The 27,300-nt window shown below is 38.1% G+C and overlaps 1 protein-coding gene across 3 annotated transcripts; it reads left to right on the top strand.

The window, feature by feature from the left end:
• The first annotated feature begins 697 nt into the window (after positions 1 to 697).
• TMEM168 (transmembrane protein 168) lies at positions 698 to 26,674 on the top strand. Of its 3 annotated transcripts, none has more exons than XM_042018053.1 (5): positions 698 to 800; positions 4,038 to 5,301; positions 15,795 to 15,937; positions 18,334 to 18,608; positions 22,066 to 26,674. In XM_042018053.1, exons 2-5 carry the CDS (start codon positions 4,165 to 4,167, stop codon positions 22,611 to 22,613), a joined length of 2,103 nt encoding a protein of 700 aa, XP_041873987.1. In that variant the 5' UTR covers positions 698 to 800; positions 4,038 to 4,164; the 3' UTR covers positions 22,614 to 26,674. The 3 variants fall into 3 exon arrangements, with proteins under 3 accessions (XP_041873987.1, XP_041873989.1, XP_041873988.1); XM_042018055.1 differs by lacking the exon at positions 698 to 800 and adding an exon at positions 1,091 to 1,288; XM_042018054.1 differs by lacking the exon at positions 698 to 800 and adding an exon at positions 1,304 to 2,017.
• The last annotated feature ends 626 nt before the right edge of the window (positions 26,675 to 27,300 follow it).

Here is a 27,300-nt window from a genome sequence, read left to right as displayed (position 1 = left end):
GTTTTGTTGGGCTTTTGTTTGTTTGTTTGTTTGGGAGGTTCATTGGTTTTGTTTATTGTTGTTTTTAACCCATGTTAATTTTTAGGCCTTTGGGCCAGTTTTACCAAGAGGTGCAATAATTTTGGGAATGACTGAGATTCTTGTGAATCAGTTGTTTGAATAATTGAGTGAGGAAAGACGGGCAAGTTTCGATATTTAGGCTGCCCTAGTGCTTCTTGACTAGGGGCAGAAGGTGCTGGTTGTGATGAAGAATTACAGGAACAAAGGATGCGTCTCCGCAGCAGCCCAGCCCACCTGCAGTTCACAGAGCCCCTGAGCAGCACTCCCCGAGTTTCATTCAAACTCCTCTTGTTTTGCCTCTCTCAGCCATGGCCTAGAGTTACTGTGATCCAGAACCTTCCAGCTATTTGCTCACCTGCCTGCGAGTGCCAATTCAAAACGTGCATTTCCAACACTGAGTGTGGAGAAACGCACTCCGAGACCGAGGAAGTGGCACCTGTCTCGCCGGACCAGAGGGTGAAGAAGGTTCAGTCTGCCTTGCAGTCCTAATTAAAGCCCAGTTCTCCCGCTTCCATGCCTAAGCACCAGTTGACGCTGTTTATAGGTTTGGTTGGGGCTGTTGCTTGGTTGGTTGGTTGGTTGGTTTTTTTTCATAATTCTCTCCGGCCGCGCCCGGGCGGCGCGGCGGTGTTTGAGCCTCGGCGCGGCCCGTAGCGGCCCGTAGCGGGAAGGGCCGCGCTCGGCCTCGACATGGCGGCGGCCGGCGCGGGGGGCGGGAAGGTTCCGGGCCGCCTGTTGAGGTGAGAGCGGGCCGGGCGGGGCCGGGGCGCCGCGGGATCGTCACCGAGCGCGGCCGGGCGGACACCCCCGGGGGGCGCGGGGGCCTCCAGCACGGATCGGCGTCGCGGGGCGGCTGCTCGGGAACCCCGCGCTGCGGAGCCAAATGCCGTCACTGACCTTCACTGGCCGGGCCGGCCCCGCAGCGGGAGCTGCAACCGGGAGCGCGCCCTTCGCCCCAAAGCGGCGAGCCCCGCTGTGAGCGCCGTGTTAACATCTGGAAACTAACGGAGTCCTCCACCGGAGGGTTAAGTCTGCTGTGATAATGGATTAGCTAAATACCACTTTTTGTTTTAAAAAAAACCTCTTACAGAATTGCTGAAAAAAGAGAAAAGTGCTAAACTGGAAGAATAAAGCGGAAGGAAAGTGGATTCCGTACTTTAGATAGGCCTGACCTGGACTTAACTACTGAACGAGCTTTGGGGTTTGGTTGTTTTTTCAACTTAGACAAGTAAGGGTAACTAGCAATAACTGTTTCGAGAGCAATGTTCCTTTGCACATAGAAAAGCTGTTAGATAGTTTGGTCTTTAAATCTTAATGAGGCTCCAGGTTTTCCTTAAAAATATATTTGCAAAAGTTGACAAATACCTAAAAGTGAGTGTCCACATTCTGTTCTGAATCTGTGGTTTGCAGAGATGTGTAACTCATGTTCAACCTGAAACTTTAAAGACATTAGTTTAAAACAAACACAACACCACTACCCCCCCAGGACTTTGAACAGTCTGTGTGTAAACAAAGTATTGACAGAAATTACTAGCACATGGCTGTGTTTTAAAGAACAAATCAGTTATTGAAGTTTCTCTTTAAAATTGAATTGCTGTCGTCTTTTTATTTGGTAATAGCTGTGTGATGGTATATATTAATCATGAAAATGCTCCTTTTCCTCCTCACAAAATGTCGATCATGTATTTTGGTTAAAAGAATGCTAATGTTTAATAATGTGGTTTAAGAGTATACTTTTTTGCTAATTGGCTAGAAGGTGGAGCCAGGAAGAAGAGATTGCATTCACAGTCCAAGCTGTCATTTTGCAAATCCTGTGTGCCCAAGTAGATTTTGTGTCTTTGCAGTAGGAAGACATATTCCCGTATTTGTTCCCCCACCACAGCACCCAAAGCAGCTGATGGGGCATGCTTCTCGTGGTGTGATGGCAACAAAACTCCACTTCGTATGAGCTGACCCAGTGAGTCTTGTGTTCTGTCAGAGTGGCTCGTTGCTTGCCTGGAAGGGACTTTACTGCTGTTAATGATCCCACAGAAAATAATTTAGTGATCGCAGCAAAATTTTAGCCGGGCGTTAGGCGGGAGCTTTGCTGTTTGCTCATATGCAAAGGGCTCATTCCTGCTGGCTCCTGTGGGGCTGTTGTCCAAATGAACTTCTATAGGGCTAGCCTCTTGACATGGAGGGGTTCCAGAAAGGCTCAGGAATCAAGATAAACGGGATGGCATGACATATGTTCTTCAGAGTAGCAGTAATCTCATGTCATTGCTGTGGGTTGAAAGGAGATGGGAAATTGTCTGTATTCATGGTTTAAACTAGAGAGAGTGGGAGGCAGGGGGAGGGCATGTTTAGCAGCTGGAATAAATGGTTCAAGTTGTCCATAAAATGAATTTTGATTGTAGTACAAGAAACAGTGAAACTGCAGTCAGTGCTGTGAAACCTAAAGTATCATGACCTGGAATATGAAAGCTAACTTGGGTCTGCGTTATCTGTATAATGGAGAAACAAATGAAAGGGTGAGAGGAACAGAAAGTACCTTACTAAGTGAGGGAGGAGATATTGTGAGATGTTAAGCATCCAGGCAACTCAGAATTAAGTCAGTATCTATAAAACATTAACAATAAGGAATACTATGAACATGCACAGTTGTAATCCAAAGAACTTCTAATTTACAATAACTTCATGTAATAGCAATTTGCTTTAAATATGTGGTATGTATTCTGCTTCAGGTAAACAGATCTTTAATGCATAGTTCTTCCAAGGAGTATCTGCATTGTTGTTGGGTATATAACATAATTTGAAAATACATGTTACCAAATAAGTACTTTAAACAATAGGATTTCTTAGTCCTAGTTTTTCTCTGCAGCAATTACTTAAGCAGGTTTTACACTGTGTGTCAGTCTTCGAATCTGCCAAAACTTACGGGCAAATCAGTCAATTCACTTTCTCATTTGTTCACTGGTTTAAAAAATGAGGATTTAAAAATCAAGAGAGAATAAAGTCTAAATTTTGAGTTTGAGTCATGGTGTCTTTTAATTCTTCCCCCAGCATTATAAATAAAAGCAGTAAGCTATAACCTAGCACTGAGTGTTCTTGGCACATTGGTTTCTCTATCATACCAGTAACTCTTCAGAAGTCTCTGTAAGATGGGCAATTAGTTTGTTACTTAAAAAATGACAGAGGCTATGTATGAGTCTTTTATGTGTTGGAGACTCTGCCCATAACATTACAAAATTCCCCTTAAAAATACTACTGTAGGTTCCTAACTGTATTAAAATCACATCAGTTAAATGGATCTGAGTAGGAGATGCTTGTGGTCTAAATGTAGTATTTATCCTGATCATCTTGTTTGTTTGTTTGCTTGCTTGCTTTTGGAGGAGGGGGGAAACTGGCTTGAAGGGGTAAAAATGAAGGCTTTGATTTTACATTAGGAGAAATCTCTGAAAATTATGCCAAATCAGGTGTTACATCTGTGTGTCCACTCTCCTTTTGTGAAATGGAGATAATAATATCTTTTTTACTGTAGATTCAGCTCATTGACTGAGTGGGAAGTTCTTGTAAATCATATACTTATTTGACTGCTAACAGGAAGTCTTGCAAAGCATGCTGAAAAAATTTAATATAAAGTGAGAACTTACCAAATGTAATGGTGAAATAAAATCGTGTTCTAAAATAATTATAAACTGTTGTAGAAACCAGTGGCTATCATTGAAGGGTTTTGGATATCCATAGATATCTAACATAGATACCTAATGAATGAGTTTTGTGGAAAACTGCCCAGGCCAGGATTGTTTTCCTCTCATTCAAGTTATGAAATAAGGTTTATGCAGAACCCGTTTCATATTGGTTTTCACACTTAATTGGTGTTTTTATGTGGTCTTTTTACTCTAGACATTGAACTTCTTTGTGAGATAGGATCCGTCATGTTCTATATGATTAAAAGGAATTATTTGCCACTAAAACTTTTCTTAATTCTCTTCCAGGACTACGAGGATTCTGGACCACTGTTACTGAAATGATATTACAGAAGGCAGCAATTGCATTGTGTTCGTTGGATGAAACCCAAATATACTGTTAGTCAAGTGGGTGAAACCCCTAACTGCAGTTTACATGTGTAGGTCACTGCGTTACTGTGTTAGTCATTGTCTCTATGCAGCAATGACAAGGCTAGAAGAAGCAAACAGAGAAGTGAACATGCACTCATCAGTCAGATACCTTAGCTATCTTGCCCGAATCAACCTACTGGTTGCCATTTGCATGGGCCTTTATGTCAGATGGGAAAAAACTGCAGATGCACTGATTTTGGTAATATTTATTCTGGGGCTCTTTGTTCTTGGAATTGCCAGCATACTGTACTATTATTTTTCAATGGAAACAGCAAGTTTGAGTCTCTCCAATCTTTGGTTTGGTTTTTTGCTTGGCCTTCTCTGTTTTCTCAATAATTCTGCCTTCAAAACAGATGTGAAAGAAGAAGCTACAAAATATTTGCTTCTCTCTGCCATTGTTTTAAGGATATTATGTGCTTTAGTTGAGAGGATTTGCGGTTGTGTCCATCATCGACCAACTCTGCTCACAACAGTTGAATTTTTGGAGCTAGTTGGATTTGCAATTGCCAGCACAACTATGCTGGTAGAAAAATCTGTAAGTATTATTCTGTTGGTCTTGGCTTTGGCCATGTTGATTATTGACTTACGTATGAAGTCTTTTTTGGCAATTCCAAATTTGGCAATTTTTGGAGCCATTGCATCCCTACTCTTTTTTCCATCATTGCAAATCCCCACAAACCCTTTTGCCTTGGCATGTTTCTTCAGCTGCCTGATTTCAGATCCCCTTCTCGACGTTTACTTCAGTGGACTTTCAGTGACTGAGCGATGGAAGCCCTACCTGTACCGTGGTAAAATTTGCAGGCGGCTTTCTGTCATCTCAGTTGGAGTCATTGAACTAATCTTTTTCATTCTTGCAGCCTTTAAACTACGTTTTTTGGATCTCTGGTATTTTGTGATACCTGGTTTTTCTATTTTTGGAATTTTCTGGATGATCTGTCATGTGATTTTTTTTATAACTCTTTGGGGATTTCACACAAAACTAAATGACTGCCACAAAGTGTACTATACCCACCGCGCAGAAAACAGCAGCCTGGACAGAGTCATGGCATCTAAAGGAATGCGTCACTTCTGTTTGATCTCAGAACAGCTGGTCTTTTTCAGCCTTGTTGCGACGGCTGTTTTAGGAGCTGTCTCTTGGCAGGTAAATAATAATCTCTTTAACTTCATCTCCTCTTGACAATAATCCTGAAAATTGCTGGCTCCGTAAAATTCCTAAAATTTAATGCTGTGCTGTGGGTTAGCAATTCAAAGTTGGAATGCGTGGTTTCACAGTCATGCACTTTGAACTTAACGCTTCAAGCTGCTTTGACTGTGACCTATTAAAGCAAGTGCATCTTACCAGCTTCCTTTTGTTGGCAGCATGGGAAAAGGTAGTGCTTCCAGGGCAAAAGAGGTAAGCAAAGTATTTTGTGTTTACCTACGTAGGAAATTATTTTGCTCTTGAATTCATTGTGCCATAAAATTTGTTTTCAAAATAAATCACTATGTTTAACCCTAGTAATACGCACTAAATCTAGGACTATTGTTGTGGACTATTTTAATTAGATTGAAGTGTATTAAAGAATGATTTTTGCTTTGCTTTTAATCAATTACATGGAATCAGAGATCAGCTGATAAACTGATAAATTGTTGGTATAACATGAGCTTTAAGTGTGTCACTTTCAAATCTGGTTATGCACCTCAGGATATGGTATCTGAAAGACCAATTCTTAAAATCACACAGTGTCCTTTGACTTCTCTTTCCGTTTACAAATTCAGGATGTTGTCTTTTCTTTAGCAGAAAGCATACATTTCTTTCAAAATGTTTGTTCAGTGCCCAAGTTAAGATGTGCATTTTCATAGTTGCAGCAGGGCATTCAGAGTCTGTCTTCTTTTTCAAGTTGATGTAAACCACAATAACAATTTAATTTTGTGCCCATACACCCTCTTATATGAATTATAAGCATATAATAATATATAAAAAATGTCAGGGTAGATAAGATTTACAGACATGTCTTTGTAGTGTTTCCAGAACAATTTCCTGCCCACTCCTGTAGAATTTCTAATCCTGCAGATTTTCTTGGATTAAATAACTTTATGGATGAATGCTATTAAGGAAGTTAGTGGAAGATGAAATTAACAGTTACTTTGTGTTCTGTGTGTTGGGTTTTCGTTTGGTTTGGGGTTTTGTCTTTTGTATGAAGAGCATGAGAGGTTCACAGACAAGCCTGCAAGGAACACTGGGTAGTTTTGCTTTTTTTTTGGAAAATTATCAGCACTCATAGCTATGGTGTGAGGACTTGCAGAAAGGACGGAAGGAAACAGGACCAAAAAAGTAGAGAAGAAATATCCCCGAAATGTACTTACAGAAAGTGATGGTGCTGTGGCACCTAAAGAAATGGGAAAGTACTTTGGGAGACAGAAATGATAACGATGGACTACAAGCATGATAATATTGCGAACTTCCATACTTTTTCTTCTGAGTATAAAAATGCTAGATTTTAATTTTTTTGTATGCTAGTTGACCGTTTTTCAGTAAAAACATTTTTTTACCATATCTATCAGTCTTACTAATTTTTCTATTCTTGCCCTTGGATGGAGTCACACCACCTAGTTACACAGAAAAAGCAGAACAAATCAAGGGCATAAGTTGTCCAGATAAGTCTATGAGAGAGAGGCTGTTTCTCCTGGTGCTTCCCAGAGCCTAATGGCAGGGAGTTAGCCAGGCTTGGGCAGGATCTCCTGCTGTAGCCCTTTGTGGGAAGGGCTCCCTCTCCCCCTGCCATCTGTTTAAAGCACACTGGAGCTTCCTTTAGAACTGCATCTTTACTGCAGGCTGTGAGTGTAACTGAGGAGGGTTGGATTCATACCCATCTTGGTAGTTTTTCCTCTTCACATTGCTTGAATCCATTAATTGTAATTTTCTTCTGCCTAGTCCTCTGTCCCAAAATAACTGTAATTGTTCCACGTCTGTTAATTCTGAAGATGTGCTGTTGTGCTGTGAAATTACTTGTGTAGGACTGTTCACAAGAAACAAACTGGTAATCCAGCTAAGATCTTAATATTTGTTATTGGCATCCTGTGTTTAAGTAAAATAGGCTGTTGGTCATCACCTTTGTTGAGAGGTTATGTATTTGCCTAGTCAGTGGGAGGATTAATTATAATGGTGAAAGTGAAAGGCATCAGACCGATATTTTCACTTGTCAGAAAATCCAGGGTTTTGTGATAATAATTTATTTTTAGTAGATAATTACATTTATATTTCTCTTACTATGTTTATATTTCTTTCACTGTATGTTATTAGTAATGAATTACCATAAGATTATGAATGCAGTTGCTCCACCTAAAAGCATTTCTACTTCAGATGTTGTGATGTTCACCTTGCAGATTGCTGTTTACTGGAAGTTTTCATATGTTACTGGAAAATGAAATACTTTCATTAGGCCTGTGAAAAACGTAATTTAATAAATGGTTCTGTCATTTATTATGGTGATTGCAGGCAGCTGTGGCCTTTTCTGTATTTTGCTGGATAGTGTCAGATTTCAAAATAATTAGAAACAAGAAAGCAGGGATGCATAAGCACACAATTTACCCTCTTGCAGGGCATTTGCTTTTTTCCTAGAGATTTAAGGAAACTAGGGGATTTTTTTCTGCTTTGTAGGTGGAATTCAAGGCCTTAAGACTCTAGAATCCTTTGCTGGATTTTTGAGTCTGGTGTTTCAGGAGGTCTAACAAGCTCAACAGTAATGCAGAAAATAAGTTTCTCCAGTGAATATGTACTTTTCTTATGGTGATTTATATATATTGTAATAATTAAAAGAGACAAATCAGATTGTTAAAGATCAATCTCTGCCTTTACTCTTGAAAAAAAAATAGTTATTGCTAAATATCTAGTGGGTTTAGATTTGAGGATTTTGTTGGTTTTGTTCTGTTTTTAAGAAAACTTTGATATACAAATATTAGTATGTGGTAAAAAGAGATCTCAAGGCTGTGTAAGATAAGAAGCTTTTCCATTACCAGATTGGTTTAATGTTTATTAGTGACCAAAAAAGCAAACTAAATATTGTAAATTATTAGGAAAGGACTGGAGATACCATTATCCCACTGTATAAATCCATAGCTTTCATATTTTGAATAACTGTGCAGTTTTTACTTGCTCTCCTATTGATAAGAAAACAAGAAAAGGTCCAGAGGAGGGCAATGTAATTCATTGTAGACATGAAAGAGTTTACATGGAAGGAATGAATAAATAAGGATGCTTTAGTCAGGAAAAAGTACAACTAAGTGAGAATATGATGAATGTATAAAATGCGTGGTGTGGGAGAAGGTAAATGTTAATAGACAATAAACAATCAGTTCAGTGCAAAAGTTGAGAGGAATCAAGTTGGCAAGAAGCAGGTTGGAGCCAGGTAGGTAGGGATAGTTCCTCATACAGTGCTGAGCTCTGGAGCTGTGTATTGTGGCAGGCCATGTGTGCCCCACGGTTGCAGAGGCTCAGGAGGAAGCTGGACAAAATTGGGGTCTGTGTACTATTTAGAAACCACATCTGCCTCAGGAAGTTCTTGAGCCACCAGTGGTTAAGAGTACTCGGCAAACGTGTTTGGTCTGTCCTTACAGTCTTTCCTAGGCATTCATTTGGCCTCTTTGGAGACCAGACATTGTTCTGGATGGACCTTTGCTGCAGATTAATACAGCCATTCATGCATTCTTATATTAAGGAAAATTTTTAAACTTAGATTTTTAACATATTTTTCTATAGTTTGTTAGGAATGCCAAGTATTCCTCAGTCACCAGTTCCTGAAAATGTGCTTGCTCTTTTAAAGATTATTTAAAACATTTTTAAAACATTTTGTGTAAGATGAACAATTTTCAGTCTTTGCAACATTAGTTTGGAATTTCTGTACTTGTTTCAGTAAGTGTGAATTATATTTGAAATCTATTAAATGTTACCTGGAAGGTGAAGCATTTTTTGTTTATACCTTTCCTCACTACTGAAAACTTGTTTATTGATTGTGCATTTGATAAGAGAGGTTGCTTGAAATCACTTTGTGGTCTGCCATTTGACCTTCTACGAGTAGAATTGCTAAAAACCTTGGAAAGGTGCTTCCCAGCAGCCAGCTATAAATAATTAGCAATAGCATACAAAAAAATCCAACTTACGGCCAGAAATGGAGAGGAGAGGTTCCCCTTCATAGAAAATTTTTTGCAAGCACATTATATATGCCCTCTTAACTTTTCTAGTAACTGTAATATCTATCCTTCATGCAAATCTCACATGTATGAAAAATCAAGACCTAGAGCGCCAGTTGTCTGCTAATTGGTGTCTAGAAGTATCCTATTTGATTAAACTTGACAGAAAAATATCGAATCTCCTTTTGTGGAAGGGTTTTTAAAGTGAGGTGAATTAACTTGCTGCAGCAGAGACAGTGGTTTTCTTACTGATGCAGAGGTGTTGAGGCTAAATGTCCTGTTAGCCAAGGACCTTTCTTTAAGGCGAACATAGCCCTTGTAATAAGATAAGGATTTAAAGTGTCTGTTCCTGGTGCTTGAGTATATGCTTGGGGAGAACTGTAAAAGTAATGCGTTAAAATTGGGTGCATTAAAAAATGGAGTAACAGCTTTTCTTTCAGTGGGGCATCTTTCAGCTGGGACATGGTCTGCTTCTGAGAATAATCCTTGTTATAGCTGCAGAGGAAAGAGGTCTTGTCTTGTTGGCAAAAATACACGGACGTTTTCTTTGCAAAATCTGTAGGAAATGGTCAGCACCTGTCTCTACATTTGTGTGAGTAATTTCAGGCAGATCAATAAACTCTTTAGTGCCAACTTATTTCAGCAATTAGTCAAGTGCCTGTTTGTAATTAGGCCCTTGGATGGGACAAGATCCAGCAGAAGTCATGCAAATGACTCAGGCATTACTTCTTCCAGAAGCCAATAAAATGATGAAAAATTTGCAGATGAAGAGCTTGTAATTTTCAGACAAAGGTCTTGGAAAGGTTTGGGGCCCTCTTTTTCTCAAGAACTTAAAAGCAGATTTTGTTAAGTGCTCTATGCCAAGGTAACTACAGGTATTCTGAATTACTGGCCAAAGAGAATTATTATCCCTGGAAGGCTTGTATTTAATATTACCAAGAGAAAAATTAACTATGTTAGAGCAGGTAAAGTAATGGAATGAAGTACTTTCAGTACATTATTCTTGGTTTTAGTGAATTTTATGGGTTAGTAAAATAATAGTATTCGTTACATGGTTGAGTAGTCATACTTAAATGGACAGTACTGTTTAACTCAAATTATTTACAGGAGACAAAATAAGTTTACTGTATGTTTGAGTAATTTTTGTTTTGGGGAAGAGTTAATGCTTTTGTGGTTTTATTCTGTTGTGGTTGCCTGTATATATAGTAACATCTGTATTTACTTAGACATGCTTTTGTTAACATCACAGGTTAAGTAACTTGAATGCAAATCACATCCAGTCTTTCTCCTTCTCTTCACCCCTGCTTTTCTTCCTAGCTTGTATTTTTAACCCAATCCTCCTCAGGCTTGGCTTGTTCGTGGCTGTTTGTTGTTGGTTTCTTTTTTTTTCCCTGCAGAGGCCCTGCTGCATCTTCTGGCCTCTTTCCATGTTTTCGCAAATATCCATGCCACTCCTGCTTTTTTTCATCTGTCTGCCTGGTCATGTCTAGTTCCCCCCTTTCTTTTCATCACTGACAGTTTTCCCCCTTCTTGCTGATTTGCCTTCCATACCTGTTTTTTTAAAGACTTTTCTGTTATTTGCTGTTATTTTAAAGACTTTTCTGTTGAGTTTCTTTTGTAATACCTTTATTCCCTCTTTTCCTACTGTTCCATCAGCTCTCAGGCTGCATCACAAGTCCCCCTGGCTCACTGCTCATCATTTCTTCTCAAACTCACCCTCTACCATGTGTGCTTTTGCTGCCTGTCTTCCCCTCTTCAGTGTGTGCTCAGCCCTCCTTGGCTCTTTACCTCTCCTGTCCTGTCCTGAGGGCTACCTCAGGTTGCCTTCTGAAATCCACAGCGGTAGCACACCTTGCTGCTGTCGCCACCAGAGCCCCTCAGTCCCGAAGGGGATCTCTGGTGACAAGAGAAAGTATTCATTGTTAGTCTGAAGAGTCTATTATGTGTTTAGCTTGCTGTCAAAATTTCATTAATTTCAGGGTTCACGTTTTTGCATTTAAAGACATCAGAGTTTTTAGTATGCTTTTAAACTGATAACCACTTGTAGTTTTGCTGCAACAAATGCACATAGATTAAAGCACAGGCTTTCCCATGGTTAGAGCAGGAGTCAGGGATGGCAAACACAACATATTAAATCCATCTGCCAGGGATAGTGACAACTGTTTTCTGCAAACTGTTTTCTAGATTTTCCCACTGCTGTTCTAATAGTGAGAAGTAAAGGATTATTTATTGATCTCCACAGACTGTTCATTCAGTAATTTGTTGTAAGACAGTTTCCTCTGGTAGCTGATCTGCTTTGTAGCTTTACAAATTTTGTCTTTAAGCTTTTTTCTACCTGTAATATATATATCACATATCTTGTCCTCATTTGAGATAAGCTGTTCACCAAGTATTTGTAGATTAGCTAGCATGTTACCCTTTTTCTCCTGAGCCTTCTCTGTCATAGAGAGTATTCTTTTGTACTTCTTTTGTGTGGAGTTTTTTGTGTATCTCTGTGTGTCTGTGTATAAAGACAAGTAAATATTCAGCTTGGATAATGGAAAGCAGGGCAGTATTTTTGCTTGGAAATGCACAAAGGCATCTCTGTAAGCTTTCTCAGTTATTGGTCTGTTAGATATAATCCCAGGCACCCTGCTGTAGGAGCAGTGGGTTGGACCAGACAATTTCCAGGGGCCCCTTCCAGCCCCAACCATTTGGTGATCCTGTGATCATCTTAGTTGACATACTTCTGTTTAATTTCTGTTTTGAACAGATGGGGTCTTCTATAGCTCTTTGTAATTGGCTTCCAATTTAAACTAACATTTTATGCATTTTGGTTTTTTTTCTTCCCTACTTTTTCATCAGTCACACATCCATAATTAAATGCAGTTCCAGAGTTATTCTGCTTCAAACAGTGTTATTTTTTGGGATGGAAGTTGTCCTATCCATGAGTATAAAATTAGCATCTTGGCTGTAAAATACCTCTAAATTCTTCTGGTGTTCTAACATTTACACTTAACAATAAACAATCCTCAAAAAACTAGAGAAAGTGGAAAGATACTACTACTAGTGAAATCTCACCAATCTTTTATTGCCTGTCCTTTCAGTCATCAGAGGCAAGAAGATTTTTTTCTTCTTTCACATTTTCTATGTTATTTGAAATGAGACTTCATTGTTAATTCCTTTAGAACAAGACAGACAAAGACAAAAAAAAAAAAAAACAAAGATAAGAGATACAATGATTTCTCATGATTTTTTTAGTAGGATTGCCTAGATGATCCCTGTCTTCTGTTTGCTTTTTGAGCAGTCTGTGTGGAATCAATGGGCATTTGGAGTTTAGGGATATACTGCAGGCTCACATTGCTAGTGCAATTGAAAACAATGAAAATGGGTTGAACAGATGAAAGAACAAAATCCCTTTCAGGTTCTGACTCTGCATCCATGGCCATCTGCTCCATTAAGGACCAGTCATCAAATCTTTGGGATTTAATAAAGCACTGACAGTTTCCACCTGGAATTTTAGCTGTTTATCGTAAGGGAGGAACCTGTCTTCAGTTTTACTGTAATTACTAAATCAGATATTTTTTGCTATTTGAAGTTCTTATTGTTCAGGTATTTTAAAATGCTACCAGTCATTTTTTTGCAGTTTCTGGACTAAGATTTTTTTTATCCTGCTGTAGATTTGTTCTCATTGTCAGTAGCCATTTTTACATTTGTGACTTACTTATTCTAAATCTAAACTGTTGAATAAGTGCTGACAGCAAGTACTGGCATCTTTGCATTAGATAGATTTCTATAAATGTAAGATATCCAACATTTTCCCTTTCCATAGCATAAGATGGCCACTAGAAGAGGACACAGCTGAAACCTCAGATGAAGCTGAGTTGATTCCTAACACTGTAGAGCTTATTTCCCATTCCTGTTATAATATTTGGTACAAACTCAAAGCAGGATACAGAGCAAGATGGATCACCAACATGATCCTTAAGAGTTTCTATGTGAGATCCTTACCTCACAAGTACTTGGGAATTTTCTTTGACAGTATCTTCATATTAGTAGGAGCACTTTCAATAATTAAATGTAAATATTTTTAGGAGTTAAACTCAGAGTGAGTCTTTGGAATATCAAGTTGTGTTGTGGCAGAATGCTGTGGGTTTAATAACCTGCATGTGTTTAGGGGATTGGGGAAATGCAGGGAGTATTTAGAACAAGATGGCATGTTGTAAGAAAACTAAAATAAAATTCACATACCGTAATATTATAATAGTATTATTGAGGATATTATGATCACTCTAGTTTTTATGGGCAAATGTTTTGGGGGGTTTTTTTGTAATATGTTCACTGTGATCAAAACACTAATGCAATATCGAAGCAGTTTGCCCAAGCAAAGTCCAAGAAAAGATACTTTTATATGGTGGAAAAGCTGAAGTTGTCACAAAAATACTTCCCCTTTTTTTTTTTTTTGTAACTTAAAACACGTTACCCTTCTGGAATCTACGGCTGGAAAACTAAGTCTCCAAATGAAACTAATTATCTAGAAACTAATTAGCTAGTTATGAAACTAATTTAGCTAGAAAACTTTGCTCTTGCATCAAAGTCTTATACTTTATAAGGTTTCTACATAAAAAGATCTAACTAGAGCTTTGTAAGATTCTGTTGTTGCCACTCTGAGTCTTTTTCAGAGTACATTTGGGAAATGGAGCAACAAAAAGGAGCACTTGCTGCTGATACATTTGAAACAAAAATTGTATTTTCTTAGTTAAAGGATTTCTTTTCTCCATATTGACAACAAAACAAATTGAGGTGGTACCATAATAGTTACAGTGTTTTAAGCTTTTCTGTCTTCTGGTGATTTCAGGCAATTAATTCTATGAGTTAATAATGCTGTCAGTTAGTTATCATTTAATATCAGATTCTGGTGTTTATTTGTGATTAGAAGTATTGCTGTCACCATTTCAAGGACACAGAGGTGGGATCCTTCCATCAGAAGTATTGTAGGACACTTTTTAAAACCAGGACAGGTAGCAAACTATTCTTCCTTAGCACATTAGATGGGTAATGCTGTTCTTTCAGGCTAAGTCATTGTGTTTAAAAACTGGATGTAGTTGAGCTACTGCCATGTGCCAAAAAGATCTGGGTTGGTTTAGGTGTCATTTTTTTCAGTATAATATACTTTCTAAATTATTAATAGTGTTGACTTTGTGTTAAGTTGAACTACCAGTCCCCATCAAGTCACTGAGTCTTACACAATAAGGCAATATCCAGATTTAAATAAAAAACATTAATATTGTAGATTTGTGCAAAGAGGGCGAATAAAACGTGGAGGGCATCAGAGACCACAGGATTCTTCTCGAGACAGAAATTTCTAGCTATGAATTTACTTCCTTTGCTACATAGCAAACATTAATATTTAACAAATGCACCATGGATATTAAAGTTCTTGTTTAATTATATATTATAATACTGTTTCTCTCTTTCCTAAAGCATTTAGTACCTCATTAAACTCATTCACATCATACTAAAATAATTAAAATGACTCTTTATCTGTTCCGCCTCTCAGTGACATTTGACATTTCAGAAGTCCATTTTTATTTTACTACTACTAGTGGTTGAGATGTAACTGTTGAAACTTCTTGTTTGTTTGTTACAGAAATCACCTATGTATTAGTTAGTGTAATATTTTCCAAAACTGCTTATTCCCTACAAAGCAGGAAAGCTCAATATAGGGTATTAGCTCTGTGAATGTTATGAAGTCCTGTAGAGGATGTTCCTTATCATCTGCTATTTATGTAACTGACAAAGAATTGTCTTTATAATTGAAATAATGTTCACAGATGTTCTCAGAATTCATCTCTTGTGTTATACATAGTATTCCACAAAGAATGTTTTAAAAACTCCTTGATGTTAAAGAGCATGAATAGTTAAATGTATACTTTTAATGATTGTAGAATGGGTTAGGTTAGAAAAGACCTTTAACATCATCACATCCAGCCATTGAGCCAGCACTGCCAAGTCCACCACTAACCCACCTTCCAAAGTGCCACATGTACACGTCTTCTAAATACCTCCAGGGATGGATGCAATACAGTGTGCTGTTATCTGATATGTAATATCTGTGCTGTACCTTACAGATTAAGGCCTGACCCTGCAGATGCTTACAGATCTTCTTATTTTATGTGCACAATTAGTTTTGTGGCATTTGATGTTCTTGCCTTAGTTGGTAAAACTAAGCTATCATCACGGTTTTTACACCTAAATTCTGTGCTGTCAATGTTTTCAAATGCATTCCTTTCAAAAGAGTGATCCTTCCTTACCAGTTACCTTCTCCTCAAGCTTTTCATTTGTCTTTAGAGTACTTCACCGTGTAATATGTGGAAAAATAAATATACGTTACCAGTAATACTTTGCATGTTTCAGGACCCAATTATGTATGATCAAACAAAGGGATTTTCATACAATGCCTAAATCTCTTTATTTTCTTTTTAGCCAACCAATGGGATCTTCATGAGTGCATTTCTCATCGTTTTACCTTTGGAGTCCATGGCTCATGGGCTTTTCCATGAACTGGGAAACTGCTTGGGAGGAACATGTGTTGGGTATGCTGTTGTGATTCCCACCAACTTTTGCAGGTATTGTTACCGTGCATTTCAGCTTCACAGTAGTGTAAATGTACTGTTTGCTCGTGGAGGCAATGCAGTGCTGTTGCTTGGATTTTTCAACAATTAAATACAAATTTAAATAATAGGTATATTTTCTATTTTTCCTTTTTTCTCACCTTGGAATGAATAACTCCACCTTTCTATCTAGGTAATTTGCTTTTAGAAAGCCAATGAATACAGACCGGTTGTGCATAGGCAGATTTCACAGTCCACATCTCACACAAAGGAGGACTGGGGCATTTGACTGAGAGCAGATATCTTACATGAGAAGGTTTAATAAACCAGATAGATCAGTTCAAAGTAGTTTTGAATTCTATTAAATGAGGTGGTGTCTACATTTAAAGTTCATTGAAAGTAGACTTGCAAATGGACTACATGTCATGTATTGGTATTGAGAATTTGAAGCTGATTATTCTTCCAACATAAATGTTACCATATGAGAAATGCATGATTGTGGAGGGATTGTATTATTATTATTTGCCCATTTGTGTGTTTTCTTATGAACTTTAAAACTTGGAAATGCTGCTTTTGCCATAAAATTAAAATTGGTGTGTGCACATTTTTTTTGTAAAATGATAAACAAGAGCTATATAAATTATCTCTTCAAGTTACAAGAGAAATAGAGTAGTAAGTTGAAACGACAGGCTTCAAAATAGAACTGCCCAATTTATGAAAACTTCACAGCTGCAGTGTGTGTAATGGATTCAGTGGATAAGGAAGAACTTAACAGCAGAGAAACCAAAGACGGTGTGCTAATCTTAGATAACTTTAAATATTGTAAAAAACAAATTTTCTGAGCTTCTGTAGTCTTTCAGTCTTTCAGCTGTGCACCCTTAAAAAACTCTGTCAATTATTGTTACAGATTTAGAAAATAGATTTTCAAAATTTACATTACAATAAAAATAAATTAATTTTGTTTCCATGGTAACAATTTAATTATTTAATTGTATTATATTGTTCTGGCTCAGGCAGTTCCCTCTAATTTTGAGCAAATTAGATACTCTTGAGCAGCTGTTTAAGACCTGACAGAACTGAACTTCCTTATTAACAAAGCTTGACTGTTTCAGTGATGGGTCCAGTCTTCACTTGCTGAGACAAACAGTAATGATGAGCTATTCGGTGTAGCTATAACAGTGGAATATCAATTTTCATAAAAGCCCTAGACAGGTGAGAAGGTGCAAAATTTAATTAGCTAGACCAATAAGGAGACTAGATAGCTTTACACACTGACTTGCAAACAAAATACACGAAGAATACACACATACAAACATATATAGGGAAAAAACCGATAACATCATGTTTTGTATTAATAGAGTAAGACTTATCTCCATAGTTTCACCCACAAAACCTGTTCATGTCTGTGAGCGTAAATGAGGCCAGTTAGGCCCAGCTGTCAGTCATGTTCCTTATCATTACCCTTATTACATTGGCTGAAGAATGATGAATGCTTTTCTCTTTCTGAAAATACATTCTGAAGAGCACTCCCCTAACTGGGTGTCTTGCAAGACCAAATCTCCTATTATTATTATTAATGGATAGCTGTGTAGACCTAAAAACAAAAAAAAGTGTCTATTTTTATTTGATATTTTATATAATGTATATATTTGGGTTTATATATTATAAATTTATCTATATTTTTTATAAAATATATATATTGATACAAATAAAATGCATTTTGGAACCATAGGGCTGTTTTTTTATTTTTATTATATATGCTTATTCATATCTATGTAGACATAAATACACATACATGGTTTGTTCCAGGTCTAGTTTGTAACTTTCTTAAAACTTTGATTTTCTAAGCTGTGAATACTGTTACCTGAAACATATTTCTTATGCTGAAAGAACAGCATCTGAACAGCACACACAAGAAAGAATTATGTATTTGTGTGAGTTCCATATTTCAAAGTGTCTGAGCAAAGTGTGTATGTGGATTTCTCTTTTGTCCATTATTGGAAACTAGTTTGCATTGTGTTTTGTGCAGATTAGCACTCATTTTCCTTGTGCTTCTTTTGAGTTGTGCATGAAAAAATACCTCTGTGAAGGCAGTGCTCCTCAGTAGAACTTTATGAAATTGTTGGAGCTCTCCCAGCTTCTTCCCATTGCCGCTTCCTTCTCTCCCTCTGTCTCTCAGTTGCAGGAATAGCATTGGGCTGAGTAAGGACTATTGAATTGAAGTGTGACCTCACTCAAATACAGTAATTTGAGTTGTTAGTACTGTAAATTTAAAGTAAATTTGAATTTACAATAGTGCTACCTCATAGCAGAGAAAATATGCACAGGGGAAAAAATCACCAGTTACTAAAAGTCCGCTAAGGGTGAAATAATTATCAACCATAGTCATTAGCTCTTCTCCTTCTCTTTAGTCCTGATGGCCAACCAACTCTTCTTCCACCTGAGCATGTTCAAGAGTTAAACCTGAGGTCTACTGGCATGCTTAATGCCATACAAAGATTTTTTGCATATCACATGATTGAGACATATGGTTGTGACTACTCTACAAGTGGACTGACCTTTGATACCCTTCACTCCAAAATCAAGTCTTTTCTTGAACTTCGGACAGCAGATGGGCCCAGACATGATACCTACATTCTGTATTACAGTGGTCACTCACATGGCACTGGAGAATGGGCACTGGCAGGTAAGTGGTTTGGGGATTTTTTTTTTATTATGTTTTGGTATTGATAAACCTTCCAAATCAATTCATTACTTCTGTAGAAAATATTACTGTGTTACAAAACTTGGAAGTTTTGGTTGTACTTATTGTCAGATTCTTCAGAATGGCAAAGAACCATCAGTCTTTGGAGAACAGGTTTATACAAGCTCCTGGCAGGGAGGGAAGAAAGGAAAAGGCAATATTACAGACCATGACTGTTGAGAGATTCAGAGGCTACAAGAAATTGAGAAAACAAGCCAGGTTGCAGGCTGACTACCTCTGCTAGTGGAGAGAATGGAAAAATGCAGAAACCTGTTTGGTATGCAGCAAAGTTGTTGTTAAGAGGTAGCTCTTTTCTTCCCTTGCATTGTATGAGTCAGGTGTGTTACTTCATGAACTTTATGTCATTTTAGTATTTACTGACTTTGATAAAAATCCTTTTACAGCTAGCTAATCTTACACTTGTTCTCAAAATTGTCTAATATTGTTGACCCCACATGTATTCTTTCAGGTTTAAACACAGTTTCATATTCCCCTGATTTTCCTGCCGCATGATTTTTGTATTCAAGAAGTTAACTTTAAAGATTGCTTTTTTCCCCACATAGAATTAAATGTGGAAATTACACGCTCCTGCTCTAAAGACAGATTTTTCCTTGTATTTTGAGGAGTATCTGTTCACTGTAATGAACAAGTATAATCTTTTCTCATTCCTTGTACATGACAGAGTGAATTACAGAGTGCTCTGTGTCACTGTGTCAGTTAGACTGCCACGAAGGACTGCATTTATGTCCTTAAGATGTGGTTTGCTTTTCTTTTGTAAAAGACAGAATCAGTAAAAGAAACAGGAGGCAGATACACAATCCACACTAGAAAAACAGGTCTTCAAACGTGTAACAAACCTTATATCATAAAAACAGGTATGGTTTGCTGACATTCTAGACACAGTGTAGCCTCAAGACTGTAAACCTCTATTTAAAGGGCCAGTTTAATACCTCATCATGTGCTTGGCACAGACTTCACCATTTTCCCCTTTCTTGGACCATTTCTTTGGTAAACTTAATGAAATTGTCAAGTCATTGCAAGGTTTAGCCTTGCTCTGCTGCTGTAGGCAACTGAGGTCACTGTGTGCAGAATGGGAATCTCATAGTAAATACACTGGAAATTTGCAACTTTTTTCTTCCTGGGATAGAATTAATTCTCTTGGATAGCACTTTGCCTGTGTGCTCTGGGCTCTTTGTCAGCAGTGTCTCTCCAGGTACATGTGCCGTTCAGTAGGGCATACCCTTCAATGTGTTCTTATGCTGAGGTAGGTGTTCAGGCACAGGTCGATTTCCATCTGGGGATCTATACCTGTTTTGGTGCAGCTCCATCCCTGAACCTTTAGACTTGCTGAAGAGCAGTGTGTATTTTTTCTCAAGGGCTCCTTTACAGTTCTCTGTCCAACCACATCTTCAGCTTCTACTTGGATACATGTATAGTCACATAAAGGAGAGGAGCAGGCAGCAGTCACAGGTCTTGCATGCTTTTTTTGTGATTAATTTTAGTTAAATGATGGAGTGTAACATGATCCTCCTTCCAGAAAGCACTGTTTCCACTTGTAACTTGAAAGCATAAACTGAAAAGATAAAGACTGTTTGACTGTAGTTGTGCCCCATGTATTGGATACTGGCATTGTGTGACAGATGGAACCTTGGTCATCAGCTCCAGTAATGTGTACTTATCCTCTGACCCATAAAGACAATGAAAAGAGATGACAACAATGAGATAAAATGTTCGTATCTGATTGAAAAAGTAGTTTCTCACTGCCAGCTTATGCCATGGTACAGCACAGCAGTAGCAGTGTAGTCTTTGCTTTGTAATGACATCTTTCAAAGGAGGCTTACTGAATTTATTAATTCAGTAATGATGTTTCTCTGTTGTTGGAAGCTGAGATGCAACACAGTGGTGTATAAAAGAAACTCTTAACTAGTCATGCATAAAGTATAAGCAGTCAAACAACCTGGGAGGTCATGTTTTCTGAGAGAAGGCAAAGGCATGAGCTGGGCTAATAAAGCCTTGTCTCTGTTCCTGAAACTGTTGGCATATTTGTTGTCCTTCTAAACCTGCCACAGAGCTAGAGGTGGCCAGACACCTGCATTTCTTACACAGCTTGGTGCCTAAATCTTGTGCTGGGTGATAAGCCCATGTGTTTGAGGTCCATAGGGTTGGAAGCCAAGCATGTGTTCACTTGTGTCTGTGAAGGATGAGATGTTTCTTTGGGTGATTCTATCCAATGCTGTTTTGAAATCACCTGCACTCCTACATAGCTACACTAAAATAAAGTTTATTTATAGGCCTTTGAAATGTGAACAAATAAAGAAATTTTTGTAATTGACACAGAAGGTCAATTACCTAGAAAAGCAAAACTGCTTCTATATAAGTCTCTGCGGTAAATAACTACAGCAATTTGAAGATCATGTACCAAGACAAGTCATTACTTTAGGTTTGTATCCTAGAGATTTTCTTCGGTACTGAATTTTCCAGTTTTTCATTTTCTTGGACAAAGTTGCAGCTCTGTAATTTTGCTTTTACTTTAACTGCAATAGCATGCACAACACTTTAATTCTGAGATATTAATTTGAAGCACTTTTTTGTCACCCCTTGCAGGTAGAACTGTAAGTGCTGAAATACGCAGCTAACAATGTTTTAAACACTGCTTAGTTATATTCCGTAGTGAAAAATCACTCTAGAATTAAAATTCAGTTATTTTAAATCACATTTCTATACCTTTCCTCTTCTTCATTTTTTTTTAAGTTGACGTTTTCAAACTGGAGTGGTTTTGTTGTAAACCTGTATCATAGCTTCAACTAGCCAAAACCTAGAGATACCAGTTCTTTACATTAATATCACTGTAGAACTAATGGAGATTTATTGTCTTGTTAGCAAGATGTTGTCATTGGGTACCTGAGGAAGTAGTCTGCTTTTCAAAGCTACGTAGATCATGCAGCATCCAGTACACTTAAGCAGAAGGACTTCCCACTATAGGTAACACTTCAGGTTTAGTTACAATCTCCTCTTTCCTGTTGGAGCTGAGAACATGAGAAGTTGGACACTAGTTGCAAGGGTCTTCTGATCTCATAGGAAAAAAATATTGTGGAAAAATCCCGGTGAGATTTTTGTTTCATTGAGTTGTAAATCCATACTAGTTTCCTTGAAGCTCTGGAACAACTGTCTCTAGAGAGAGAATCTCTTCATTTCTGATCATGTGAATTTTTGTGCTTGCATGTGGCTTTCTCATAGTGCTTTAAAACTGTTTTGGTTCCCACCATTTGAAAATGTATTTTGTTCTAAATTGTCCAAATTGTTGAAGTAAGGGATTTTTAGAACCAGTCAAAACAGTTAAAGTTCTGCAGAAGTTTCTGTTTCTTCATCCTAATACTAAATCTTTTTGTCCTTGTGGCAGGGGGTGATGCTTTACGACTTGACACGCTGTTGGAGTGGTGGAGAGAAAAGAATGGCACTTTCTGTTCTCGATTGATCATTGTTTTAGACTGTGAGAACTCTCAGCCGTGGGTTAAAGAAGTAAGAAAAGTAAATGACCAGTATATTGCCGTGCAAGGAGCAGAAATGGCCAGAGTCGTAGACATCGAGGAAGCAGACCCTCCACAGCTTGGTGACTTCACCAGGCAATGGGTTGAGTACAACTGTAACCCTGACAGCAACATCAGCTGGTCTGAAAAGGGCCGCACGGTGAAAGCAGTGTATGGTGTGTCGAAGCACTGGAGCGACTACACTTTGCATTTGCCAACGGGGAGTGATGTTGCCAAACACTGGATGATGTACTTCCCGCACATCACCTATCCATTAGTACATTTGGCAAACTGGTTTTGTGGTCTCAATCTGTTCTGGGTCTGTAAAGCATGCTTTAGGTGCTTGAAAAGACTGAAAATGAGTTGGTTTCTTCCCACAGTGCTGGATACAGGACAGGGTTTCAAACTCGTCAAATCCTAATCAGCAACCAAAGAGAAAATGAAGTGAGAGCTCTGTGAACTTTCTCACTGTACCACACTTAAAACTTTTTATGTGACTATTTTTCTCTGAAAAAATCTGCTCTACTCACTTTATTCAGCTTTTTGAGCAGCTACACTATATGCAACAGTTAGAAATCGCAATCTTAAACAGAAGAGGGTAGAACTATGATATTTTGAATTTTGTTACTGGTCTGTATGTACATATGTAAGAGATTATTTAATATGACCATGCATTTTGGAGACAGGTCACATGTTCATATGTCTTACTTAAGGCAGCCTTTGTTTAGAGACACCAGTTAAATGGACAGGAGCTCCTGTTGGTTACACCGGGCTGATCTGTCATTTATGTCCACTATACGGTTTAAATACAGGAAAGGAACCAAGCTAATAAATACTCCGATCAGTTTACATGTCCTTGAAATTATGTGGTGCAGTCACTGAGCCAAAAATCCCCAGAATATATAGCTACTGTATGTAAGTAGCTACCAAGATGCTTTAGTTTTATTTGCTTTTACATCTTCTGCCCTGCCTCAGTTCTCTACTGCCATCAATGGAAGTTTGACATTGAAAACAAGAAAATCAGACGATTCTCTAATGCTCTGACACTTCTCTGACAATGTGTTCTGAAGTGAGTTTTAAAAACATTCAGTATTAATTTCAACATTCAATGTTACAACAAATATCTTGCTGGTGATCTTTGAGCATACATTCCCAGTAGTTAATTCATATATGGAATAAAAGCTGCACTGAGCATTTTTCCCTCCCCTGTTAAGGTGATTCTGAATTTTCCAAGCTCTTACTAGTTTGTCCTTTGAAAAGCTACCCTGAAGAAAAGAAAGCAAAACAAAACCCAAGGACTTTAACGAAGAAAATAATCCATAGATTAAAAATGGGAATACAAGTGTTGCCTTGCTTCCGTGTTTATCTGAAGTCTTTGGTGTGCCTAAGACCTTGATTCTGTGAAATTCTGAGTACAGAGTTAGACCACTGAGTTCATTATCTGTTAAAACCACAAGCAAAGCTTGTCGGAATGGATTATTCCCTTAGGACAGGAGGGAATCCTCAGTATTCCTTAAGTCTTTTCTCCCACCCACAAGGTCCTAATTTTAATCCTGCCACTTGCAGAGCTGGATGGGACTCTAGAAATCCTGTCATGGCCTTTCCTTTAGTCATAGAAGCTGCACAGCTTTTTTATGCCATTTTCTCAAGTACAGAAAATTAGGGGTGAAACAAGTAAATGGCTAAGACAGTACCATTTGCAGTGATTTATTTGCATATATGTGTGCAATTCAGTAGACCTACAGTTTACTTCCTTGTGTTTCTATCAGTATTTTCGTTAAGATCTTAGGGAGTAGCTGATATTTGTCTAAAATGTAACCTACTGATTTTTTTTGATTTAAATACATGCAAATAACATGTAGCTCTTTAAGTCTTTGCTGTCATGGCTTTTTCTAATGCCATTTGAGCTTTTTAGCCAGCTAAGTTAGAGAACCTGCTAACACTGATACCCATCGGTAACTCCAAAAATAAATTAATGAGAGCTAAAACAGCCAAAGCAATTTGTACCCACCAACTTCAAAATGGTGATTTTCTCAGATCTAGAAGTGGCAGCCATTAAGTTTCTTCATTAGTATGTATTACACAATGTTGTTTAGCAAGACACCACCCCACACACCGCTTTCCCTTTCTGCATTCCCTTCCATAATGTGAAAAGGGGATAAAGAAATGAGAGAGAAATTATATCCTATGAAGACTCAATGCCTTTGGGTCTTCTCTGAGTAAATGCTGTGATTGCAGCTCTGTCACGGATTGTAGGGGTGGCTGTTGTCAGTAAGGACAGAGGGTGCTCACACCGTCTGACTTCAGGTATCCAACTGAAGTTCCTAATGTGGGAGCCAGAGATAGGAGTCTTCTCATTTAAATTCAGATGTCCAAAAGCCAGATATCTGAATCCATGCTAGTGACCTGAAGTCACTAGCATCCACTGTCATGGATTCAGCAGCTCCACTGCTCATTAGCAAGGAGAAGTAAATATTTCCAGAGGAAGACTTGACTTGGTCTCTATTCTAAGATGAATTTTCCTGTGATTGAGGGCATTACATTTTTCTTGGTTTTGCTTTCCCGTGCCAAAGGTCAAGCAGGCAAATGCCATATGTCTCTTGAATAACTTTATAGCAATTGTAAGCCATTCTCTGGAGCCTGAGCTGAGTACCTAAGTTCCTTGTTCAAGCACATAAACTGGATACTTGAAATTGGGTTGAACTAGCATCTGTCAGGTTGCAGAAAAGCAGCACTGCCTCCTGCAGAAGTCAGTGTCTTCCATTCCTGGTCAACAGCCCTTGAGTATAGATGCATAAAGGCAGTCATTTGGTTTGTAAAATCACCATTGTTTTGACTTCTCTTTCAGCAAAAGTTCACCTGATTGCATCATGAACTGTTGCATCTTGAGCCTTAGAAATTTTTAATAAAGTCCCCATAAACACCTGATAGTAACTCTGTGAACATTTGAAGTCAAGAAGTCCTTTCTGTTTTGGAAAGGCTTTAAATATCAACCACAACACTTGCTGCTAATTATACTGGACAGATCTTAATGGGTAAATCTCTACCTGCTACTGTTACGTTTTTATGGACATCATCTGTATCTTTCTTTTTGTACATGAAGGGGAACAGGAAAAGGGTGAGATTCTTGACCTGTCCTGAGTCTGTGAGCAGGAATCTGTTATGCAGTGCACTGATGGACTTAGCTTTGGGCAGAATAAATGCAACAGTTTGTGCTGCTGTTTTGCCTCTGGATATTAAATGGTTTCCAGTTTACTTATTAAAGTTAGATTTTTTTCTAGGATAGGCTGGGTGATATTCAGCTATTTGCTGAAAGGCAGATAAAGAGCTGAAAAATAGAGCAAAAATACTATTTGCAAAACTAATCGTGTTCGCAGATTTGTTTCTATTTTCTCAATTATAGACCTCTGGTTTTCGGAATTTGAAATAGTTCTAACATGAGCTAAGGTGTTCCTACTTCTGATTTTGTTACTGTTTTAAACAGCAAAGGCATGGTGAAAATGCTAACTTTAGAAATGTTTACAGCTGTTCAAATTACGAGGCCTTTTTGTAGAAAGAGATTGTCATGTGTTTCAAAACACAATCAAACCAGGGCTATGGATGATGAGGAATTCAACTGCATCAGTTCTTCACTTCTGCACTGACTTTTATCAAGGCATCCTACAGTGACCCACATTCCCAGGTGGAGTTTTTCTCCAGCTCCTGGTGCTTACACCTCTCTGCAGGTCTCTGCCCAGCCTCAGGCATGTGCCTGAGGAACGAACACTGGGAGATCCTGTAATCCAAGTGAGGAGTTATCCTTCTGCTGTTCCTGTAGAAAAGACAGGGCCTGAAAGAAATTTAAATCTAATTCCAAAGAATGTTACATATGCTATCAGTTATGCACACGTTGTTTTGTGGTAACATGTACAGATTTCTGGGTAGAGAAAAACTTTTTTTTGAGAGGTTTGTCTCTGTACTGTATATTCAGACTATTTGCTATAAAGTTTGTTATAAACTTGTGTCACAGTATAATTTTATGTTGACTTTGTTTCATTTACCTCCCGTGTAGTATCAGCCTTGCTGGAACATGCAAATGCACTGAGTTCTGCTAATTTCCATCTTTTAAAGGAGTTCAAATTGCATATTCACAGTAGTATTTTTCTCTGAACAAGTACTGGAGGAAAAAAAAGCCATTCTTGATTTTTGCACTGCTAGAGTTATGTATTTGCAGTTCGTTATGCTTTGTATGCCTTGTAGTTGTTGTCCAGTCTTCAGTTCAAGTTTTTCCCAGAATACTTTGTAAAGGCATAGTTAATGCTATGCTAGCAGTCAAGCACCTCTATTGCCAGCAGTAGACAATGAAATCGGGTTAATTTTCTTGTTTATAAATACCTTTTGTGGGAGGATTTTTACTGAATATATGGGGTTTAGATATGTAAATGGATTTTTTGAGTGTATTTGTGATACTACGTAAATATATTTTGCTGGTTTGGATGCTCATTTCCATTTCATTTTTTTATGTCTTGATCCCTTCCCAGGTTTCTGGGCTCCCTCTTGAATTACATGGGGGTTTTCTGTACAGCTTGCTTCACAGGAGGTTTTTAATAGCTAGAAATTGCAAGAGTTTACTGACAATAGAGTATTTTGAAAATACTCTAAGGATTATTTTTAGGTTAATAATTTAATAGAAATGAGGAATACTAGCTTAAATTATTAATGCTTTTCACCTTGTCATTTTTTTATCACTTATTCAACAAGCTAGTAAAAATGCTGTTTATACTTCAGGACATAATTTTATAGAGATATAATTGAAGACTTCCTTTACATGACTGCTTGTAGTTAGTCAAACTTGTTATCACCAGTAAGATCAAGTTAGTGGAGGGTTCCTGTGTGAGATCAAGCGTGGGACAGGAAGCAGAAGGAAATTGTTGCTGCAGAATGGTGAGGAGGACAAATCCGCACATCCCCTTCTCACAGAAATTGCTGAGGAGGTTCCTGCACTCCGTCCTCATGGAACAGTCCCAGCATTCCTCCTAACAAGCCTGGACTTGTTAAGTGAAGACTTTGGTGGGCAATGGAGAAGCAGAGTGGTTACTGTGATTCGGGGTGATGGGCATCTCAGCGGT

The sequence above is a fragment of the Corvus kubaryi genome, unplaced genomic scaffold (genome assembly GCF_017639235.1).
Source record: "Corvus kubaryi isolate FWS band 111438036 unplaced genomic scaffold, C.kubaryi_AGA036_p1.0 137, whole genome shotgun sequence".
Classification (NCBI taxonomy): domain Eukaryota; kingdom Metazoa; phylum Chordata; class Aves; order Passeriformes; family Corvidae; genus Corvus; species Corvus kubaryi.
The sequence above is the reverse complement of the archived record's forward strand: the minus strand, read 5'-3'. Positions and strand labels throughout refer to the sequence as shown.

What these genes read in the sequence shown, in the direction of transcription:
- TMEM168 (XM_042018053.1), top strand. Translation starts at nt 4,165, where the DNA reads ATGTGTAGGTCACTGCGTTACTGTGTTAGTCATTGTCTCTATGCAGCA. An exon ending in TAGGAGCTGTCTCTTGGCAG is followed by an intron (nt 5,302 to 15,794) that starts GTAAATAATAAT and finishes TTTTCTTTTTAG; the next exon opens with CCAACCAATGGGATCTTCAT. An exon ending in TGGAGAATGGGCACTGGCAG is followed by an intron (nt 18,609 to 22,065) that starts GTAAGTGGTTTG and finishes TCCTTGTGGCAG; the next exon opens with GGGGTGATGCTTTACGACTT.